The sequence below is a fragment of the Pelodiscus sinensis genome, chromosome 18, assembly GCF_052426305.1.
Source record: "Pelodiscus sinensis isolate ZL-2025 chromosome 18, ASM5242630v1, whole genome shotgun sequence".
Lineage (NCBI taxonomy): Eukaryota > Metazoa > Chordata > Testudines > Trionychidae > Pelodiscus > Pelodiscus sinensis.
This window is the reverse complement of record NC_143069.1, coordinates 35,041,849-35,062,621: the sequence shown is the minus strand read 5'-3', so window position 1 is coordinate 35,062,621 and position 20,773 is coordinate 35,041,849. Positions and strand designations below refer to the sequence as shown.

The following is a 20,773-nucleotide window of genomic DNA, read 5'->3' as shown; positions in this document are numbered from 1 at the left end:
CACTCGGCTCCTCTGGGGGTCGGGGTCAGTGTTCCCTCACACTCGGCTCCTCTGGGGGTCGGGGTCAGTGTTCCCTCGCACTCGGCTCCTCTGGGGAGTCAGGGTCAGTGTTCCCTCACACTCGGCTCCTCTGGGGGTCGGGGTCAGTGTTCCCTCGCACTCGGCTCCTCTGGGGGTCGGGGTCAGTGTTCCCTCGCACTCGGCTCCTCTGGGGGTCAGGGTCAGTGTTCCCTCACACTCGGCTCCTCTGGGGAGTCAGGGTCAGTGTTCCCTCACACTCGGCTCCTCTGGGGGTCGGGGTCAGTGTTCCCTCGCACTCGGCTCCTCTGGGGGTCGGGGTCAGTGTTCCCTCGCACTCGGCTCCTCTGGGGGTCGGGGTCAGTGTTCCCTCGCACTCGGCTCCTCTGGGGAGTCAGGGTCAGTGTTCCCTCACACTCGGCTCCTCTGGGGGTCGGGGTCAGTGTTCCCTCGCACTCGGCTCCTCTGGGGAGTCGGGGTCAGTGTTCCCTCGCACTCGGCTCCTCTGGGGGTCAGGGTCAGTGTTCCCTCGCACTCGGCTCCTCTGGGGAGTCAGGGTCAGTGTTCCCTCACACTCGGCTCCTCTGGCGGGTCAGAGGCCCCTCACACTGGGCTCCTCTGGGGGGTCGGGGGCCCCTCGCACTCGGCTCCTCTGGGAGGTCGGGGGCCCCTCGCACTCGGCTCCTCTGGGAGGTCGGGGGCCCCTCGCACTCGGCTCCTCTGGGAGGTCGGGGGCCCCTCGCACTCGGCTCCTCTGGGAGGTCGGGGGCCCCTCGCACTCGGCTCCTCTGGGAGGTCGGGGGCCCCTCGCACTCGGCTCCTCTGGGGGGGCGGGGTCGGGGGCCCCTCGCACTCGGCTCCTCTGGGAGGTCGGGGGCCCCTCGCACTCGGCTCCTCTGGGGGTCGGGCCTGGGGTCCCCTAGCACTCGGCTCCTCTGGGGGGTCAGGGGCCCCTCGCACTCGGCTCCTCTGGGAGGTCGGGGGCCCCTCGCACTCGGCTCCTCTGGGAGGTCGGGGGCCCCTCGCACTCGGCTCCTCTGGGGGGGCGGGGTCCCCTCGCACTCGGCTCCTCTGGGGGGGCGGGGTCCCCTCGCACTCGGCTCCTCTGGGGGGGCGGGGTCGGGGGCCCCTCGCACTCGGCTCCTCTGGGAGGTCGGGGGCCCCTCGCACTCGGCTCCTCTGGGAGGTCGGGGGCCCCTCGCACTCGGCTCCTCTGGGGGTCGGGCCTGGGGTCCCCTAGCACTCGGCTCCTCTGGGGGGGCGGGGTCCCCTCGCACTCGGCTCCTCTGGGGGTCGGGCCTGGGGGCCCCTCGCCCGGCGCCGGCCCCACCTACCTTGGGCAGCTCGGTGCAGCGGGACGTGACCCCGTAGGCGATGGCGGCCTCCTCCTGGCCCTCGGGGCCCCTGCCGGCCGCGGTGTAGCACGCCCGCCGGGCCCTCTCCAGCGCCGCGTCCAGCCGGGCCAGCGGGAAGGCGCACAGGGCCGTGTGCGGGCCGGGGGCGCCCGTGGCCCCCTGCCCGGTGGCCGCCACCACGAAGAGGGTGTGGCCCTGGCCGGGGCCCAGGCGGGCCAGCTGCCCGGCGCGCGCCAGCTCGTAGCGGCGCCCGGCGGCGTCCCGGCACTCCAGCGGCACCTCGGCGTAGGAGTAGAGCTGGGCGTCGCGGGCGCAGGCGCGGGCCAGGAAGGGCCGGTACTCGGGGCGGGCCCGGGCGCCGCGCCGGGAGAAGAGGAAGTAGACGTGCCCGCCGGCCGCGTAGGCGCCCGCGTAGCTGCTGTTGTAGTGCGCGAAGTCGCCCACCACCAGCTTGCCCATGGCCTCGCTGGAGAAGGCGGCCGGCCCGGCCAGCGGCCGGATGGTGAGGGGCGGGGTGCCGGCGGAGAGCCCGCCCGTCAGCCCGCGCCCCACGAAGAGCAGGTCCCGCCCGGCGTGCCGCCCGATCACGCCCACCGTGGAGGCCCGGGCCTCGTTGGCGGCCACGAACTGGCTGTCGCCCGGCTCCTGGGGGCGGTAGAGCAGCCGGCCCACGTCGGCCAGCGCCCGCGTCTCGCACAGCCCCTGCGCCAGCTGCCCGCACACCACCAGCTCGCCCGCCGGCACGTTGGGCAGCAGCAGCTTGTTGGCGTTGGGCGTGGGCCGGGCCTGGGGGCAGTCCTGGGGGTCCCGGAAGGGCAGGCACTCGGGGCTGTCCAGCTCCGGCCCCGTCCGCACCCGGCGCGCCAGCCCCAGCTCCGGCGTCAGCTGGAACAGGGCGTCCACGGCTCCCACGAACAGGGCGCCCGAGTCGCCGGCGCGCGCCAGGTGGCAGAAGCTGGCGTTGGGGGCGGAGAAGGAGGGGTGGGGGGGGCAGGAGCAGGGCGGGGCCAGGAGCAGGAGGAGGGGGGCCAGGAGGAGGGGCATGTCCGATGCCTGGGGAGAGAGGGGGCAGGGCTAAGTCGCCAGGTGTCCGGCCCCACCCCCACTGCTGCGGGATTGGGGGATTCAATCCACACGTGCCCCCCCCCAGCCCCGCCCCCCGCTCTAACCCACCAGCCCCACTGCCCCCCACAGCCCCGCCCCCCCGCTTTAACCCACCAGCCCCACTGCCCCCCACAGCCCTGCCCCCCCGCTCTAACCCACCAGCCCCACTGCCCCCCACAGCCCCGCCCCCCCGCTCTAACCCACCAGCCCCCACTGCCCCCCACAGCCCCGCCCCCCCGCTCTAACCCACCAGCCCCACTGCCCCCCACAGCCCCGCCCCCCCCGCTCTAACCCACCAGCCCCACTGCCCCCCCATCCTGCCTCCACCCCCCTGCTCTAACCCACCAGCCCCACTGCCCCCCTAGAGCTCCGCCCCCCCCGCTCTAACCCACCAGCCCCACTGCCCCCCACAGCCCCGCCCCCCCGCTCTAACTCACCAGCCCCACTGCCCCCCCATCCTGCCTCCACCCCCCTGCTCTAACCCACCAGCCCCACTGCCCCCCACAGCCCCGCCCCCCGCTCTAACCCACCAGCCCCACTGCCCCCCAGAGCCCCGCCCCCCGCTCTAACCCACCACCCCACTGCCCCCCACAGCCCCGCCCCCCGCTCTAACCCACCAGCCCCACTGCCCCCCACAGCCCCGCCCCCCCGCTCTAACCCACCAGCCCCACTGCCCCCCACAGCCCCGCCCCCCCGCTCTAACCCACCAGCCCCACTGCCCCCCACAGCCCCGCCCCCCGCTCTAACCCACCAGCCCCACTGCCCCCCTAGAGCCCCGCCCCCCCGCTCTAACCCACCAGCCCCACCATCCTGCCTCCACCCCCCCGCTCTAACCCACCAGCCTCACTGCCCCCCAGAGCTGGGGAGAACCCAGCTGTCCCGGCTCCTCCCTGACCCATTGAGCTGCCTGGGGGAGGGGCCCAGCCAGGCGTGGGGGGGCGGGGTGGGGATCAGGTGTCCCACAGGTCCCAACAAGTCTGCCCCCCAGGCCTCTTGAGAGGCGGGGGAGGGAGAAGAACACAATGGCCAGGGTGGGGCAGGCAGCAGACACAAAGGAGCTAGGAAAAAGGCTCCAACATCCCCCCCCCCCCCGCTGGGCAGAACCCAGGCGTCCGGGCCCCCCCCCCCCGCTGGGCAGAACCCAGGTGTCCGGGCCGCTCCCCCCCCCGCTGGGCAGAACCCCCCCCGCTGGGCAGAACCCAGGTGTCCGGGCCCCCCCCCCCCCCCCGCTGGGCAGAACCCAGGCGTCCGGGCCGCCCCCACCCCCGCTGGGCAGAACCCAGGTGTCCGGGCCCCCCCCCCCCCCCGCTGGGCAGAACCCAGGCGTCCGGGCCGCCCCCACCCCCCGCTGGGCAGAACCCAGGCGTCTGCCCCCCCCCCCGCTGGGCAGAACCCAGGCGTCCGGGCCCCCCCCCCCCCCGCTGGGCAGAACCCAGGCATCCGGGCCCCCCCCCCCCCGCTGGGCAGAACCCAGGCGTCTGCCCCCCCCCCCGCTGGGCAGAACCCAGGCGTCCGGGCCCCCCCCCCCCGCTGGGCAGAACCCAGGCGTCCAGCCCCCCCCCCCGCTGGGCAGAACCCAGGCGTCCGCCCCCCCCCACTCACCAGTTGGCTCTGGGGCTCAGCTCACACCCCTGGGCGCCAGGCTCCAGCTTCTGGGCTCATTGTCCTGCAGGGGAGCGGGGGGGGGGAGCGGGGGGGCGTTTCCCGGCTGAATGAGCCCCTGTTCTCCCCGCGCCCGCCCGGCCTGGCACCAAGCGCCACAGGCCCCATTGTCCCGCGGCCCCCCCAGGGCTGGCAAGGGGGGCAGAGACTCCCCCTCGCCTGCCGCTTATAGCACGTGGCAAACACCCCCTGCCCCCCAGCCCTGCCAGTGCCCCTCGCTCCCGCCCCTAGGCCTGCCCCCCCAGCCCTGCCAGTGCCCCTCGCTCCCGCCCCTAGGCCTGCCCCCCAGCCCTGCCAGTGCCCCTCGCTCCCGCCCCTAGGCCTGCCCCCCCAGCCCTGCCAGTGCCCCTCGCTCCCGCCCCTAGGCCTGCCCCCCGGCCCTGCCAGTGCCCCTCGCTCCCGCCCCTAGGCCTGCCCCCCAGCCCTGCCAGTGCCCCTCGCTCCCGCCCCTAGGCCTGCCCCCCCAGCCCTGCCAGTGCCCCTCGCTCCCGCCCCTAGGCCTGCCCCCCCAGCCCTGCCAGTGCCCCTCGCTCCCGCCCCTAGGCCTGCCCCCCCAGCCCTGCCAGTGCCCCTCGCTCCCGCCCCTAGGCCTGCCCCCTGGCCCTGCCAGTGCCCCTCGCTCCCGCCCCTAGGCCTGCCCCCCGGCCCTGCCAGTGCCCCTCGCTCCCGCCCCTAGGCCTGCCCCCCAGCCCTGCCGGTGCCCCTCGCTCCCGCCCCTAGGCCTGCCCCCCAGCCCTGCCGGTGCCCCTCGCTCCCGCCCCTAGGCCTGCCCCCCGGCCCTGCCACTGCCCCTCGCTCCCACCCCTAGGCCTGCCCCCCAGCCCTGCCGGTGCCCCTCGCTCCCACCCCTAGGCCTGCCCCCCGGCCCTGCCAGTGCCCCTCGCTCCCACCCCTAGGCCTGCCCCCCGGCCCTGCCAGTGCCCCTCGCTCCCGCCCCTAGGCCTGCCCCCCGGCCCTGCCAGTGCCCCTCGCTCCCGCCCCTAGGCCTGCCACCCGGCCCTGCCAGTGCCCCTCGCTCCCGCCCCTAGGCCTGCCCCCCGGCCCTGCCACTGCCCCTCGCTCCCGCCCCTAGGCCTGCCCCCCGGCCCTGCCAGTGCCCCTCGCTCCCGCCCCTAGGCCTGCCCCCCGGCCCTGCCAGTGCCCCTCGCTCCCACCCCTAGGCCTGCCCCCCGGCCCTGCCAGTGCCCCTCGCTCCCACCCCTAGGCCTGCCCCCCCAGCCCTGCCAGTGCCCCTCGCTCCCGCCCCTAGGCCTGCCCCCCGGCCCTGCCAGTGCCCCTCGCTCCCGCCCCTAGGCCTGCCCCCCGGCCCTGCCAGTGCCCCTCGCTCCCACCCCTAGGCCTGCCCCCCAGCCCTGCCGGTGCCCCTCGCTCCCACCCCTAGGCCTGCCCCCCGGCCCTGCCGGTGCCCCTCGCTCCCACCCCTAGGCCTGCCCCCCAGCCCTGCCAGTGCCCCTCGCTCCCGCCCCTAGGCCTGCCCCCCCAGCCCTGCCAGTGCCCCTCGCTCCCGCCCCTCAACCTCTGCCCCCAGCCCTGCCGGTGCCCCTCACTCCTGACCCACAGCCACTGCCCCCAGCCCTGCCGGTGCCCCTCACTCTGACCCGCAGCCCTGCCCCCAGCCCTGCCGGTGCCCCTCACTCCCAACCCACAGCCCCCGCTGCCCAGCCCTGCCGGTGCCCCTCACTCCGACCCACAGCCCTGCCGGTGCCCCTCACTCCGACCCACAGCCCCTGCCCCCAGCCCTGCCGGTGCCCCTCACTCCAACCCACAGCCCCCGCTGCCCAGCCCTGCCGGTGCCCCTCACTCCGACCCACAGCCCCTGCCCCCAGCCCTGCCGGTGCCCCTCACTCCAACCCACAGCCCCCGCTGCCCAGCCCTGCCGGTGCCCCTCACTCCGACCCACAGCCCCTGCCCCCAGCCCTGCCGGTGCCCCTCACTCCTGACCCACAGCCCCTGCCCCCAGCCCTGCCGGTGCCCCTCACTCCGACCCACAGCCCCTGCCCCCAGCCCTGCCGGTGCCCCTCACTCCGACCCACAGCCCCTGCCCCCAGCCCTGCCGGTGCCCCTCACTCCGACCCACAGCCCCTGCCCCCAGCCCTGCCGGTGCCCCTCACTCCGACCCACAGCCCCTGCCCCCAGCCCTGCCGGTGCCCCTCACCCCCATCCCGCAGCCCCTGCCCCCAGCCCTGCCGGTGCCCCTCACTCCGACCCACAGCCCCTGCCCCCAGCCCTGCCGGTGCCCCTCACCCCCATCCCGCAGCCCCCTGCCCTGCCGGTGCCCCTCACTCCTGACCCACAGCCCCTGCCCCCAGCCCTGCCGGTGCCCCTCACCCCCATCCTGCAGCCCCCGCCCCCTGCCCTGCCGGTGCCCCTCACTCCTGACCCACAGCCCCTGCCCCCAGCCCTGCCGGTGCCCCTCACTCCGACCCACAGCCCCTGCCCCCAGCCCTGCCCCTCACTCCGACCCACAGCCCCTGCCCCCAGCCCTGCCGGTGCCCCTCACTCCTGACCCACAGCCCCTGCCCCCAGCCCTGCCGGGGCCCCTCACTGCCCCCCCCCCAGCCCTGCCGGGGCCCCAACTGCCCCCCCCCCAGCCCTGCCGGGGCCCCAACTCCCCCCCCCCCAGCCCTGCCGGGGCCCCAACTGCCCCCCAGCCCTGCCGGGGCCCCTCACTGCCCCCCAGCCCTGCCGGGGCCCCTCACTCCGACCCACAGCCCCTGCCCCCCAGCCCTGCCGGGACCCCAACTGCCCCCCCCAGCCCTGCCGGGGCCCCTCACTGCCCCCCAGCCCTGCCGGGGCCCCTCACTGCCCCCCCAGCCCTGCCGGGGCCCCTCACTGCCCCCCCAGCCCTGCCGGGGCCCCTCACTGCCCCCCCCAGCCCTGCCGGGACCCCAACTGCCCCCCAGCCCTGCCCGGACCCCAACTGCCCCCCCAGCCCTGCCGGGGCCCCTCACTGCCCCGCCCAGCCCTGCCGGGGCCCCTCACTGCCCCCCCAGCCCTGCCGGGGCCCCTCACTGCCCCCCCCAGCCCTGCCGGGGCCCCTCACTGCCCCCCCCAGCCCTGCCGGGGCCCGTCCCTCCCGCCCCGCACCCCGCACACCTGCCAGCGCCCGCCGTCCTAGGCTGGGGGTCCCCGCTCGCTCTCTCGGCAGCCGGGCCGGGTCTGTTCAATCCTCCTGATCCGGAGCAGCCAGGCGGCATCAGAAGCTGCGCTGGGGGGCGGGGGTGAAGGGGGGAGCCCAGGGCGGGGCGGGGCGGGGGGCGGGGCAAGTCCGCCCACAGCTCCGGGGGGCTAATCTCCCTGCGCGTCGCTAATCCGGGCAGCTCGAAGGGGTTTGCAGCCGCTGCCCCGCCCGGCCCTGGGGGGGATACGAAGCCCTGCTCCGCTGCCGGGGCGGGGCTCAGGTGTGGGGCGGGGCCGGGAGACGCGCGGGGGCTCGCACATTCGGGGGCACAATGGCCCCCAACGGGCCGATCTGGGGTCTCCCCAAGCAGCTCCCAGCCCCCCATTCGCGAGGCCCCAAGGAGCGAGCAGGCGCTGGGGGAAACTGAGGCAGCACTGGGCGGGAAGCGAGGGTGCGTGGAGAAGGCTTTGGGGGCACCTGCTGGCCCCGCCCCCCGCCTGCCAATCGGGGCTCGGTGCAGACTGGCCAGGCATGGCTTGGACCAGCGCCCCCACAATGCACTGCCGCGAGCCCCCCCCCCCACTGAAACCGCGGGGACACTGGCACCCCCTGCTGGCCAGGCCGGACACAGCCCACGCGCACCGGAGCCCCGGGGGGAGACGGGGCAGGTCCATGGGGGGGTAGGAGGGACCCTCAGGCCGGGGGGGGGGGCTGCTGGGGACTCGGCCCCGCACCCAGGGGCCGGTAAACGGAACAAGAGCATCAGGGGTTAAAGCAGTTTAATGGGATCAGCCGCCCCGGGGCCCCCAGCCGGGCCCGCCCCGCCCCCAGAGCCGCCCCGGGGCCCCCAGCCGGGCCCGCCCCGCCCCCGGAGCCGCCCCGGGGACCCCAGCCGGGCCCGCCCCGCCCCCAGAGCCGCCCCGGGGACCCCAGCCGGGCCCGCCCCGCCCCCAGAGCCGCCCCGGGGCCCCCAGCCGGGCCCGCCCCGCCCCCAGAGCCGCCCCGGGGACCCCAGCCGGGCCCGCCCCGCCCCCGGAGCCGCCCCAGGGACCCCAGCCGGGCCCGCCCCGCACCCGGAGCCGCCCCGGGGACCCCAGCCGGGCCCGCCCCGCCCCCAGAGCCGCCCCGGGGACCCCAGCCGGGCCCGCCCCGCCCCCAGAGCCGCCCCGGGGACCCCAGCCGGGCCCGCCCCGCCCCCGGAGCCGCCCCGGGGACCCCAGCCGGGCCCGCCCCGCCCCCGGAGCCGCCCCGGGGCCCCCAGCCGGGCAGCGGCACCGCCGGCTCTGGGGCGCAAGCCCCCTTCTCTCCCAGGGCAGGGGGAGGGGCAGGCAGTGCACTGCCAGGGGGGCTGCTGGAGCCCCTGAAACGCTTAGACGGGGGAGGGGGAGGGGGAGGCAGCTTCAGTCACCGGGGCAGCGGGGGCAGGTGGCTCAGAGTGAGCCGGGGGGGGCTGGCCCCCCAGGACCCGGCGGAGCTCGGCCAGGCGGCGCCGGACGCGGGGCACCCCGGCCAGCTGCGACTCCAGACGCTGCTTCTCCTCCGTCAGCGAGAGCCGGGCGGCCGCGTCCAAGCTCTCCAGTCGCCAGCCCCCCTGCCCGTCGAACTGCAGCACGTGGGTGTGGTACTTCCTGTGGGGGGGCAGGGTCAGCAGGGCCCCCCACCTGCGGCCCCCCAGCCCCCACAGATCCGCCATGGCCCCACTGCCCACCCCCCACCTGCGGCCCCCCAGCCCCCACAGATCCGCCATGGCCCCACTGCCCACCCCCCACCTGCTGCCCCCAGCCCCCACAGATCCGCCATGGCCCCACTGCCCACCCCCCACCTGCTGCCCCCAGCCCCCACAGATCCGCCATGGCCCCACTGCCCACCCCCCACCTGCGGCCCCCAGCCCCGCTGTGCCCCTCACTCACCCCAGCCCCCACAGATCCGCCATGCCCCCACTGCCCACCCCCCACCTGCTGCCCCCAGCCCCCACAGATCCGCCATGGCCCCACTGCCCACCCCCCACCTGCTGCCCCCAGCCCCCACAGATCCGCCATGCCCCCACTGCCAACCCCCCACCTGCGGCCCCCAGCCCCCACAGATCCGCCATGCCCCCCACTGCCCACCCCCCACTTGCGGCCCCCAGCCCCCACAGATCCACCATGGCCCCCTGCCCCCCTGCCCGGCCAGTGCCCAGGCTCTGGACACAAAGGGCCATTGACTGGCCGGCCGTGCCCTGCGCCCACGCAGGCTCCTGAAGGGCTGGGGCTGGCTGCCGGGAGAGCGGCCAGGGAGCCGGGGGCAGGGACACACGGGGGGGCTGGGAGAAGAGGGTGAAAGGGGCAGGGGGCTGCAGCAGGTGCACTCTGGGGCAATTGCCAGGGTAACAGGAGGGTGCAGGCAGGGCAGGGGAGCAGCTGTGCATGGGGGCCATGTGTGGGGCAGGGCAGGCGGGTGATGCGGGAAGGACGATACGTGTGGGGGCAGGGCAGGTCATGGGGGAGCGGCGATAGGTGCGGGGGCACTGCAGGTGATAGGGGAGGGGTCATACATGCGGGGGCAGGGTGGGTGACGGGGGAGGGGCGATACGTGCGGGGGCAGGGTGGGCAGGTGATGGGGGAGGGGCGATACGTGCGGGGGGCGGGGTGGGCAGGTGATGGGGGAGGGGCGATACGTGCAGGGGCGGGGTGGGCAGGTGATGGGGGAGGGGCGATACGTGCGGGGCAGGGTGCGCAGGTGATGGGGGAGGGGCGATACGTGCAGGGGCGGGGTGGGCAGGTGATGGGGGAGGGGCGATACGTGCAGGGGCGGGGTGCGCAGGTGATGGGGGAGGGGCGATATGTGCGGGGGCAGGGCAGGTGATGCGGGAAGGGCGATACGTGTGGGGGTTGGGCGGGTGATGGGGGAGGGGCGATACGTGCAGGGGCAGGGTGCGCAGGTGATGGGGGAGGGGCGATACGTGCGGGGGCGGGGTGGGCAGGTGATGGGGGAGGGGCGATACGTGCAGGGGCGGGGTGGGCAGGTGATGGGGGAGGGGCGATAAATGCAGGGGCAGGGTGCGCAGGTGATGGGGGAGGGGCGATACGTGCGGGGGCGGGGTGGGCAGGTGATGGGGGAGGGGCGATACGTGCAGGGTCGGGGTGGGCAGGTGATGGGGGAGGGGCGATAAATGCAGGGGCAGGGTACGCAGGTGATGGGGGAGGGGCGATACGTGCAGGGGCAGGGTGCGCAGGTGATGGGGGAGGGGCGATACGTGCGGGGGGCGGGGTGGGCAGGTGATGGGGGAGGGGCGATATGTGCAGGGGCGGGGTGGGCAGGTGATGGGGGAGGGGCGATACGTGCAGGGGCAGGGTGCGCAGGTGATGGGGGAGGGGCGATACGTGCAGGGGCGGGGTGGGCAGGTGATGGGGGAGGGGCGATACGTGCGGGGGCAGGGTGGGCGGGTGATGGGGGAGGGGCGATACGTGCAGGGGCAGGGTGCGCAGGTGATGGGGGAGGGCCGATATGTGCAGGGGCGGGGTGGGCAGGTGATGGCGGAGGGGCGATACGTGCGGGGGCGGGGTGGGCAGGTGATGGGGGAGGGGCGATACGTGCAGGGGCGGGGTGCGCAGGTGATGGGGGAGGGGTGATACGTGCAGGGGCGGGGTGCGCAGGTGATGGGGGAGGGGCGATATGTGCGGGGGCAGGGCAGGTGATGCGGGAAGGGTGATACGTGTGGGGGCAGGGCGGGTGATGGGGGAGGGGCGATACGAGCGGGGTCAGGGCGGGTGATGGGGCAGGGGCGATTCGTGGGGTGGCAGGGCAGGTGATGCGGGAAGGGTGATACGTGCAGGGGCAGGGCGGGTCATGGGGCAGGGGCGATTCGTGCGGGGGCAGGGCAGGTGATGCCGGAAGGGTGATACGTGCGGGGGCAGGGCGGGTCATGGGGCAGGAGCGATTCGTGCGGGGGCAGGGCAGGTGATGCCGGAAGGGTGATACGTGCGGGGGCAGGGCGGGTGACGGGGCAGGGGCGATTCGTGCGGGGGCAGGGCAGGTGATGCGGGAAGGGTGATACGTGTGGGGGCAGGGCGGGTCATGGGGGAGGGGCGATACGAGCGGGGGCTGGGCGGGCGATGGGGGAGGGGCCATACGTGCAGGGGGTGGGGCAAGGAATACTCCTCCCCAGCTGCAAGCTGGCTCAGTGCCCCTCACCCCAGCGCTGGGTTGCCCCATTAGGGCCAGGGCGGGGGTCACAGAAAGGGAAAGGCACATGGGTGGGGACAAACCATGGTGAGTGTCTGGGGGGAGGGTTGTACCATGCTGTGTATAGGGGAGTGGGACGTACCACAGAGCGAGTGTGAGGGAGAACGGGATGTACCATAGAAAGTATCGGGGGTAGCCGAGCGTATGCGGGGGTGAGACAGGATGCATCATAGTGTTAGGGAGGGAGAATGGAATGTACCATACATAGCAGGGAAGGGATGGGACAGACTATAAGAGTCGGAGGTGGGGACAGATGGGAGGTACCACTGTGGAGGGGGGGATAGGATGTACCATAGGGAGGGCCGGTGGGTGATGGAGAGCAGCGAGATCCCAGCATCCTTTGCAGCCTGGAAGATGTGCCCCTCCACATCGATGCTCACCGCACTGGTGCACTCGTCCAGCAGGGCATACTGCGGCCTGGGGGGAGGGGGACATGACTGGAGGAGGCACAGACGCCCCCAGCCCAAACCCCACAGCAGCCCCCGCCCCCCACCTGCCAGCGGGGGGGGGCTGGCCTGGGGGGTCACTGACCTGTGATAGAACATCCGGGCCATCCCCATTCGCTGCTTCTCACCCCCCGACAGGACGTCCTGCCAATCGCTGACGGTGTCCCAGCCTGGCCCCGGCCCGCCGGGAAACGGAGACGCCTCATTGGTCGCTGGCTTGCAGTGACCATCACCCCTACCACCCACTCTGCCCCATTGCCCCTGGCCCCCCAGCCCTCCCCACCCACGTCCATCGCCTCCTGCCCCACCACCCCACTCCCCTCCTGCCCCCATCCCTCCCCACCCACGTCCATCGCCTCCTGCCCCACCACCCCACTCCCCTCCTGCCCCCATCCCTCCCCACCCACCTCCATCGCCTCCTGCCCCACCACCCCACTCCCCTCCTGCCCCCATCCCTCCCCACCCACGTCCATCGCCTCCTGCCCCACCACTCCACTCCCCTCCTGCCCCCATCCCTCCCCACCCACGTCCATCGCCTCCTGCCCCCCCCACTCCACTCCCCTCCTGCCCCCATCCCTCCCCACCCACCTCCATCGCCTCCTGCCCCACCACCCCACTCCCCTCCTGCCCCCATCCCTCCCCACCCACCTCCATCGCCTCCTGCCCCCCCACTCCACTCCCCTCCTGCCCCCATCCCTCCCCACCCACCTCCATCGCCTCCTGCCCCACCACCCCACTCCCCTCCTGCCCCCAGCCCTCCCCACCCACCTCCATCGCCTCCTGCCCCACCACCCCACTCCCCTCCTGCCCCCATCCCTCCCCACCCACGTCCATCGCCTCCTGCCCCACCACCCCACTCCCCTCCTGCCCCCATCCCTCCCCACCCACGTCCATCGCCTCCTGCCCCCCCCACTCCACTCCCCTCCTGCCCCCATCCCTCCCCACCCACCTCCATCGCCTCCTGCCCCACCACCCCACTCCCCTCCTGCCCCCATCCCTCCCCACCCACGTCCATCGCCTCCTGCCCCACCACCCCACTCCCCTCCTGCCCCCATCCCTCCCCACCCACCTCCATCGCCTCCTGCCCCACCACCCCACTCCCCTCCTGCCCCCATCCCTCCCCACCCACGTCCATCGCCTCCTGCCCCCCCCACTCCACTCCCCTCCTGCCCCCATCCCTCCCCACCCACCTCCATCGCCTCCTGCCCCACCACCCCACTCCCCTCCTGCCCCCATCCCTCCCCACCCACGTCCATCGCCTCCTGCCCCCCCCACTCCACTCCCCTCCTGCCCCCATCCCTCCCCACCCACGTCCATCGCCTCCTGCCCCCCCCACTCCACTCCCCTCCTGCCCCATCCCTCCCCACCCACATCCATCGCCTCCTGCCCCACCACCCCACTCCCCTCCTGCCCCCATCCCTCCCCACCCACGTCCATCGCCTCCTGCCCCACCACCCCACTCCCCTCCTGCCCCCATCCCTCCCCACCCACCTCCATCGCCTCCTGCCCCCCCCACTCCACTCCCCTCCTGCCCCCATCCCTCCCCACCCACCTCCATCGCCTCCTGCCCCCCCCACTCCACTCCCCTCCTGCCCCCATCCCTCCCCACCCACCTCCATCGCCTCCTGCCCCATCCCTCCCCACCCACGTCCATCGCCTCCTGCCCCACCACCCCACTCCCCTCCTGCCCCCATCCCTCCCCACCCACCTCCATCACCTCCTGCCCCACTTCCAGCCCCCCCACCCATGACCCCCCCCTCTGCCCTCCTGGCCCCACCTCCCTCCCGCTGCACGAGGTACGTGAGGCTGACGATGTCGAGGATTCGCCCCAGGTCGGCGTCCGCCAGGCCCTTGCGCAGCATCTGGGGCTGGGTGTCCGGGTAGATCACCTGGTCCCGCAGGGAGCCCAGCACCATGTAGGGCCTGTGGGGACCCGCCCGGAAGGGAGTGAAGCCCTGCCCGGCTCTGGCCAGCCCCCCCCCCCCCGAGCCAGGGGAACCCCAGCTCCCGGCCCCCCCACTCTGACCCACCGCCAGCCCCCCCCCGAGCCAGGGGAACCCCGGCTCCCGGCCCCCCCACTCTGACCCACCGCCAGCCCCCCCCCGAGCCAGGGGAACCCCGGCTCCCGGCCCCCCCACTCTGACCCACCGCCAGCCCCCCCCCGAGCCAGGGGAACCCCGGCTCCCGGCCCCCCCACTCTGACCCACCGCCAGCCCCCCCCCGAGCCAGGGGAACCCCGGCTCCCGGCCCCCCCACTCTGACCCACCGCCAGCCCCCCCCCGAGCCAGGGGAACCCCGGCTCCCGGCCCCCCCACTCTGACCCACCGCCAGCCCCCCCCGAGCCAGGGGAACCCCGGCTCCCGGCCCCCCCACTCTGACCCACCGCCAGCCCCCCCCGAGCCAGGGGAACCCCAGCTCCCGGCCCCCCCACTCTGACCCACCGGCAGCCCCCCCCGAGCCAGGGGAACCCCGGCTCCCGGCCCCCCCACTCTGACCCACCGCCAGCCCCCCCCCGAGCCAGGGGAACCCCGGCTCCCGGCCCCCCCACTCTGACCCACCGCCAGCCCCCCCCCCGAGCCAGGGGAACCCCACCGCCAGCCCCCCCCAGAGCTCCCTGCTCTGGCCAGCAGCCAGGGGGAGGCCCACACCTCTGGGGGACGTAGAACATGCGGTGGGGGGGCGGTTTGTAGAGGACCCCGCTGTAAACCGGCCAGAGCCCCCCGAGGATCCGGAACAGGGAGCTCTTCCCACAGCCGTTCGGGCCCGTGATGAGTAGGTGCATGTCCCGCTCCACCTGCCAGGATGGAGCCGTGAGACCCCCGGGACCTGCCGGCCCCTCCCGTTTCCCTACTCCCCCCAGGCTCCTGCCCCGCCCCTCACTCTACCCCCCAGCCCTGCCGGTGCCCCCCACTCTGACCCACAGCCCCCGCCCTCCAGCCCCCGCCCCCCAGCCCTGCCGGTGCCCCCCACTCTGACCCACAGCCCCCGCCCTCCAGCCCCCGCCCCCCAGCCCTGCCGGTGCCCCCCACTCTGACCTGCAGCTACCAACCCCCAGCCCTGCCACTGCCCCTCACTCCACCCCCCAGCCCTGCCGGTGCCCCCCACTCTGACCTGCAGCTACCAACCCCCAGCCCTGCCACTGCCCCTCACTCCACCCCCCAGCCCTGCCGGTGCCCCCCACTCTGACCTGCAGTCCCCGCCCCCCAGCCCTGCCGGTGCCCCTCACTCTGACCCCCAGCCCCCCCAGCCCTGGGCTCCTTTTACCCTGAGGTTCAGGCTGGCTACTACCACATCCCCAGTGGGGGTGATAATTGGGATGTTTTCACAGATAATTCCACTTTCCACATCCACAACCCGACCTGGGAGCAAACAGAAGCAAATGGGGGAAGGGACAAAGAGGGAATTACTAGCAGGGCCCAACCTCGCCAGCAGGGGGCAGCCGGGGACGCGCCCGGCACCAGCGGGAGACGCACCCGGAGCAGGGCCCAGCCAGCAGGGGGCAGCCGTGGATGCGCCCGGCACCAGCGGGAGACGCACCCGGAGCAGGGCCCAGCCAGCAGGGGGCAGCCGGGGACGCGTCCGGCACCAGCGGGAGACGCACCCGGAGCAGGGCCCAGCCAGCAGGGGGCAGCCGGGGACGCGCCCGGCACCAGCGGGAGACGCACCCGGAGCAGGGCCCAGCCAGCAGGGGGCAGCCGGGGACGCACCCGGCACCAGCGGGAGACGCACCCGGAGCAGGGCCCAGCCAGCAGGGGGCAGCCGGGGACGCGCCCGGCACCAGCGGGAGACGCACCCGGAGCAGGGCCCAGCCAGCAGGGGGCAGCCGGGGATGCACCCGGCACCAGCGGGAGACGCACCCGGAGCAGGGCCCAACCTCGCCAGCAGGGGGCAGCCGGGGACGCGCCCGGCACCAGCGGGAGACGCACCCGGAGCAGGGCCCAGCCAGCAGGGGGCAACCGGGGACGCGCCCGGCACCAGCGGGAGACGCACCCGGAGCAGGGCCCAGCCAGCAGGGGGCAGCCGGGGACGCACCCGGCACCAGCGGGAGACGCACCCGGAGCAGGGCCCAGCCAGCAGGGGGCAGCCGGGGACGCACCCGGAGCAGGGCCCAACCTCGCCAGCAGGGGGCAGCCGGGGACGCGCCTGGCACCAGCGGGAGACGCACCCGGAGCAGGGCCCAGCCAGCAGGGGGCAGCCGGGGACGCGCCCGGCACCAGCAGGAGACGCACCCGGAGCAGGGCCCAGCCAGCAGGGGGCAGCCGGGGACACGCCCGGCACCAGCGGGAGACGCACCCGGAGCAGGGCCCAGCCAGCAGGGGGCAGCCGGGGACGCACCCGGAGCAGGGCCCAACCTCGCCAGCAGGGGGCAGCCGGGGACGCGCCCGGCACCAGCGGGAGACGCACCCGGAGCAGGGCCCAACCTCGCCAGCAGGGGGCAGCCGGGGACGCGCCCGGCACCAGCGGGAGACGCACCCGGAGCAGGGCCCAGCCAGCAGGGGGCAGCCGGGGACACGCCCGGCACCAGCAGGAGACGCACCCGGAGCAGGGCCCAGCCAGCAGGGGGCAGCCGGGGACGCGCCCGGCACCAGCGGGAGACGCACCCGGAGCAGGGCCCAGCCAGCAGGGGGCAGCCGGGGACGCGCCCGGCACCAGCAGGAGACGCACCCGGAGCAGGGGGCAGCTGGACACACACGTGCTGGGAAGATGCATTTCAGGAAGACCTACAAATATGGCTGCTGCACTTTGCCCCAGGACTCACCACGAATGGGGAGAGGCCCCTCCACACGCACCCCGGGCCTCATCACGGCCGTGCCCGGATCCCGGCCCTCATGCACCTCGCCAGGGCGGCTCAAGCGCCCACGCTGCACGTCCTCGAAGACGTGGAACATCTCATAGACCCGGGCGGTGTAACCGGCCAGCTCCGTCACCTGCCGAGAGCGGGCGTGAGAACCCAGGCGTGCGGGCGCCCGGCCCCGCCCCTCCCGCCGGCCAGGCGTCTGGGCCCCTCACCTCCTTGTAGGAGGCCATGACGCGCTCCACGCCGTCGGCGGCTGCACTCAGTAGATTCCTGGCCGTGGTAAAGGCCTCGGTTCTCTCGCTGACCCGCTCCTCCTCTGCCCGCTCCAGCGCCGCCCGCTTCACCTCTGCCGAGTCTGGGGAGCAGCAGGAATGAGGGGCAGGGCTCCCCACAGGGCTACCCCAAAAGGCTCTGCCTCTGCCCACACCCCTACTGCCTCAGCCTTCATAGGGCAGGCCCCTACCCCTGCAGCCTCTGGCGTCTTCGCTGGGGGGCGGCTGCTGGCACTGAGCTGCAAGCCAGGCCACCCATCCCAGCCTGGGGCGCCGGGGAAGCGCCAGCCATGCCCCCGGAGCCGCGCCAAGCCACGCTCACCCGCAGCCCTGGGAGCAGGGATCCCTCGGCGGCAGGGCCGGGGGCACGTTCCCAGACAGCTCCGAGCACCCGGCAGAGAACCCAACAGCCCGGCACACAGCTCATGAGATGCGGGGCAGGGCAGCGCATCCGGCAGCTGGATGTGACTCCCTCCCAAATTGCCAGTGGGCCCTGGGTTGCTTGAACTGGGGACGCTGGCCTGGAAGCGAGGGGTTTCTCCTGGCTCAGCATTGAGCGTCCTGTGTCTGCCTCCTGGCCCCACACTTCACCTTCCCAGCCAGCCCCACAATCCCCCCGCCGGCCCCAAGCCCCAACATACTCTCAGCCCCCCGCCCCCCCAAATCCCCGTACCCTCAGCCCCCCCAAGTTCCTGTACCCTCAGCCCTCCACCTTCCCGGAGATCCCCCTGTACCCTCAGCCTCCCCACCTGCCCCAAGTTCCTGTACCCTCAGCCCTCCCGGAGATCCCCCTATACCCTCAGCCCCCCCACCTGCCCCAAGTTCCTGTACCCTCAGCCCCCCCAGCTGCCCCAAGTTCCTGTACCCTCAGCCCTCCACCTTCCCAGAGATCCCCCTGTACCCTCAGCCCCCCACCTGCCCCAAGTTCCTGTACCCTCAGCCCACCCGGAGATCCCCCTATACCCTCAGCCTCCTACCCCCAGCCCCTTGCCTACTCCAAATTTCCCGTACCCTCAGCTCCTGGCCTGAGCCCCCCACCTGCCCCTATATTCCCCCATACCATCAGTCACCTGCCCCTTCCTACCTGCCCTGAGCCCACCGCTACCCTTGAGCCCCTGCCCCGGCACCTCCTGCCTGCCATAAACCCCCCACCAGCTCACCGCTCTCTGAATAGCCCGGGGCCGTGATGATGGGCAGAGCCACCATGACCAGCCCGGCCGCGCTCCACACATACTTCATGAGGAACTGCTCCAGCATGACGAACCACAGGCGCTGCAGCAGCAGCAGGTTAAGGTGCTCAGCCAGCGCCCCATAGCAGCGCCGCAGCAGGGTCAGCTCTGCCTGCAGGGGGCGACAGAGTGTCAGCCGGGCCAGCTCTGCCTGCAGGGGGCGCCAGGGCGCGTCAGCAGGGCCAGCTCTGCCTGCAGGGGGCGCCAGGGCGCGTCAGCCGGGCCAGCTCTGCCTGCAGGGGGCGCCAGGGCGCGTCAGCCGGGCCAGCTCTGCCTGCAGGGGGCGCCAGGGCGCGTCAGCCGGGCCAGCTCTGCCTGCAGGGGGCGCCAGGGCGCGTCAGCAGGGCCAGCTCTGCCTGCAGGGGGCGCCAGGGCGCGTCAGCCGGGCCAGCTGCGCCCGCCAGGGGGCCCCAGGGCGCGTCAGCCGGGCCAGCTGCGCCCGCCAGGGGGCCCCAGGGCGCGTCAGCCGGGCCAGCTGCGCCCGCCAGGGGGCCCCAGGGCGCGTCAGCCGGGCCAGCTGCGCCCGCCAGGGGGCCCCAGGGCGCGTCAGCCGGGCCAGCTGCGCCCGCCAGGGGGCCCCAGGGCGCGTCAGCCGGGCCAGCTGCGCCCGCCAGGGGGCCCCAGGGCGCGTCAGCCGGGCCAGCTGCGCCCGCCAGGGGGCCCCAGGGCGCGTCAGCCGGGCCAGCTGCGCCCGCCAGGGGGCCCCAGGGCGCGTCAGCCGGGCCAGCTGCGCCCGCCAGGGGGCGCCAGGGCGCGTCAGCCGGGCCAGCTGCGCCCGCCAGGGGGCGCCAGGGCGCGTCAGCCGGGCCAGCTGCGCCCGCCAGGGGGCCCCAGGGCGCGTCAGCCGGGCCAGCTGCGCCCGCCAGGGGGCCCCAGGGCGCGTCAGCCGGGCCAGCTGCGCCCGCCAGGGGGCCCCAGGGCGCGTCAGCCGGGCCAGCTGCGCCCGCCAGGGGGCGCCAGGGCGCGTCAGCCGGGCCAGCTGCGCCCGCCAGGGGGCGCCCGTGTGGAGGTGCGAGGGAGGGACGGACAGCCGGGCCGTCTGGTACCCACGGCGGGAGGGACCATGCGCTCCCTGGCTGGGGCAGTGGGGGCGCGAGTGGTCTGGAGAGGGCCGGCTGGAGGGGTCTTGCAGCCAGGGCCCTGGCAGGGAAGGGGGCGGGACCCGCGCCGGTGGCACCTGGTGCCCGCCGTAGAAGGCGATCTCCTCGGCGTTGGCCACCATGCGGGCGTGCACGTAGCGCAGCTCCCCCCGGCGCCGGGCCTCCTCCGCCACCAGCTCCCCGAAGCGGGGCGAGCAGGCGCGCAGCACCTGGGCCGTGGCGCCCACCACCAGGCCGGCGATGGCGGCGGGCCAGGCCGTGCCCGCCCCCTTGGCCCGGGCGGCGCGCAGCAGGGCGTAGGCGGTCACCGCTACGTCCAGCACCGGCTTGGTCAGGTTGGAGTACAGCCGGGCCACGGAGGCCGCGAAGGCCGCCAGGTCCTCGGTGAGCGCCTGCTCGGGGGCCCGCAGGCGCCCGTCCATGGCGCTGACGCGGTAGTAGGTCTGCGCCCCGAGGTACAGCCCGTAGGCCTCGGCCGCCAGGCGGGCGCGCAGCGCCAGGGCCAGCCGCCCCTCCAGGTAGCGCAGCGCGCTGTTCACGAAGGTGGCGGGCAGCGCCAGCAGCAGCCACAGCAGCAGGTGGCGGGCGAAGCGCCGGGGGCGGCGGCGCACGATGCACCGGGCCAGCCGCCCCTCCAGCCGCGCCACGCACAGCGACAGGCCGGTGCGGCTCGCCAGGGCGGCCGAGAGCAGCGCCAGCAGCGCCGCCGGCGGGCCCAGCGCCCGCGGGAACAGCAGCGCCAGCAGCCGCCGCAGCCGCCGCGCGAACGCCCCGTTCACCCCGGGAGCCGCCGCCTCCTCCGGCCAGCGCGCCCCGGGCCCCGCCGCCTCCATGTCCGCCCCGGCCCCCGCTCCCGGGCCGCCCCTCCCCCGCCCGTCCGGCCCCGCCCCCCGCTCCCGGGCCGCCCCGCCCCCGCCCGTCCGGCCCCGCCCCCCGCTCCCGGGCCGCCCCGCCCCCGCCCGTCCGGCCCCGCCCCCGCTCCCCGGGCCCCGCCCCCGCCCCCCGCCCCGCCCCCGCCCCGGGCCGCCCCGCCCCCCCTCCCCCCGCCCCCCGTCCGGCCCCGCCCCCGCCCCCGGCCCCGCCCCGCTCCCCCGCCCGCCCCCGCCCCCGGCCCCCCCGCTCCCGGGCCGCCCCGCCCCCGCCCGTCCGGCCCCGCCCCCGCTCCCGGGCCGCCCCTCCCCCGCCCGTCCGGCCCCGCCCCCGCTCCCGGGCCGCCCCGCCCCCGCCCGTCCGGCCCCGCCCCCCGCTCCCGGGCCGCCCCGCCCCCGCCCGTCCGGCCCCGCCCCCCGCTCCCGGGCCGCCCCGCCCCCGCCCGTCCGGCCCCGCCCCCCGCTCCCGGGCCGCCCCGCCCCGCCCGTCCGGCCCCGCCCCCGCTCCCGGGCCGCCCCGCCCCCGCCCGTCCGGCCCCGCCCCCCGCTCCCGGGCCGCCCCTCCCCCGCCCGTC

At 75.8% G+C, this 20,773-nt stretch overlaps 2 protein-coding genes across 2 annotated transcripts in view; both read right to left on the bottom strand.

Moving 5' to 3' along the window:
- PLXNB3 (plexin B3) overlaps positions 1–7,313 on the bottom strand; it is a 64,602-nt gene extending 57,289 nt beyond the window's left edge. Inside the window, 3 exon segments of the mRNA XM_089770242.1 lie at positions 1,353–2,426; positions 4,080–4,143; positions 7,236–7,313. Of these exon segments, the coding sequence (XP_089626368.1) occupies positions 1,353–2,417 (1,065 nt within the window). The 5' untranslated portion in view covers positions 2,418–2,426; positions 4,080–4,143; positions 7,236–7,313.
- Positions 7,314–8,628: 1,315 nt separating this feature from the next.
- On the bottom strand, positions 8,629–20,234 carry ABCD1 (ATP binding cassette subfamily D member 1). The gene is made up of 10 exons (XM_089770243.1): positions 19,407–20,234; positions 18,161–18,341; positions 16,941–17,083; positions 16,690–16,858; positions 15,195–15,289; positions 14,579–14,724; positions 13,708–13,853; positions 12,016–12,100; positions 11,776–11,901; positions 8,629–8,888 (listed from the first exon to the last, which is right to left on the bottom strand). Exons 1-10 carry the CDS (start codon positions 20,160–20,162, stop codon positions 8,630–8,632), a joined length of 2,106 nt encoding a protein of 701 aa, XP_089626369.1. The 5' UTR covers positions 20,163–20,234; the 3' UTR covers position 8,629.
- Positions 20,235–20,773: the final 539 nt, after the last annotated feature.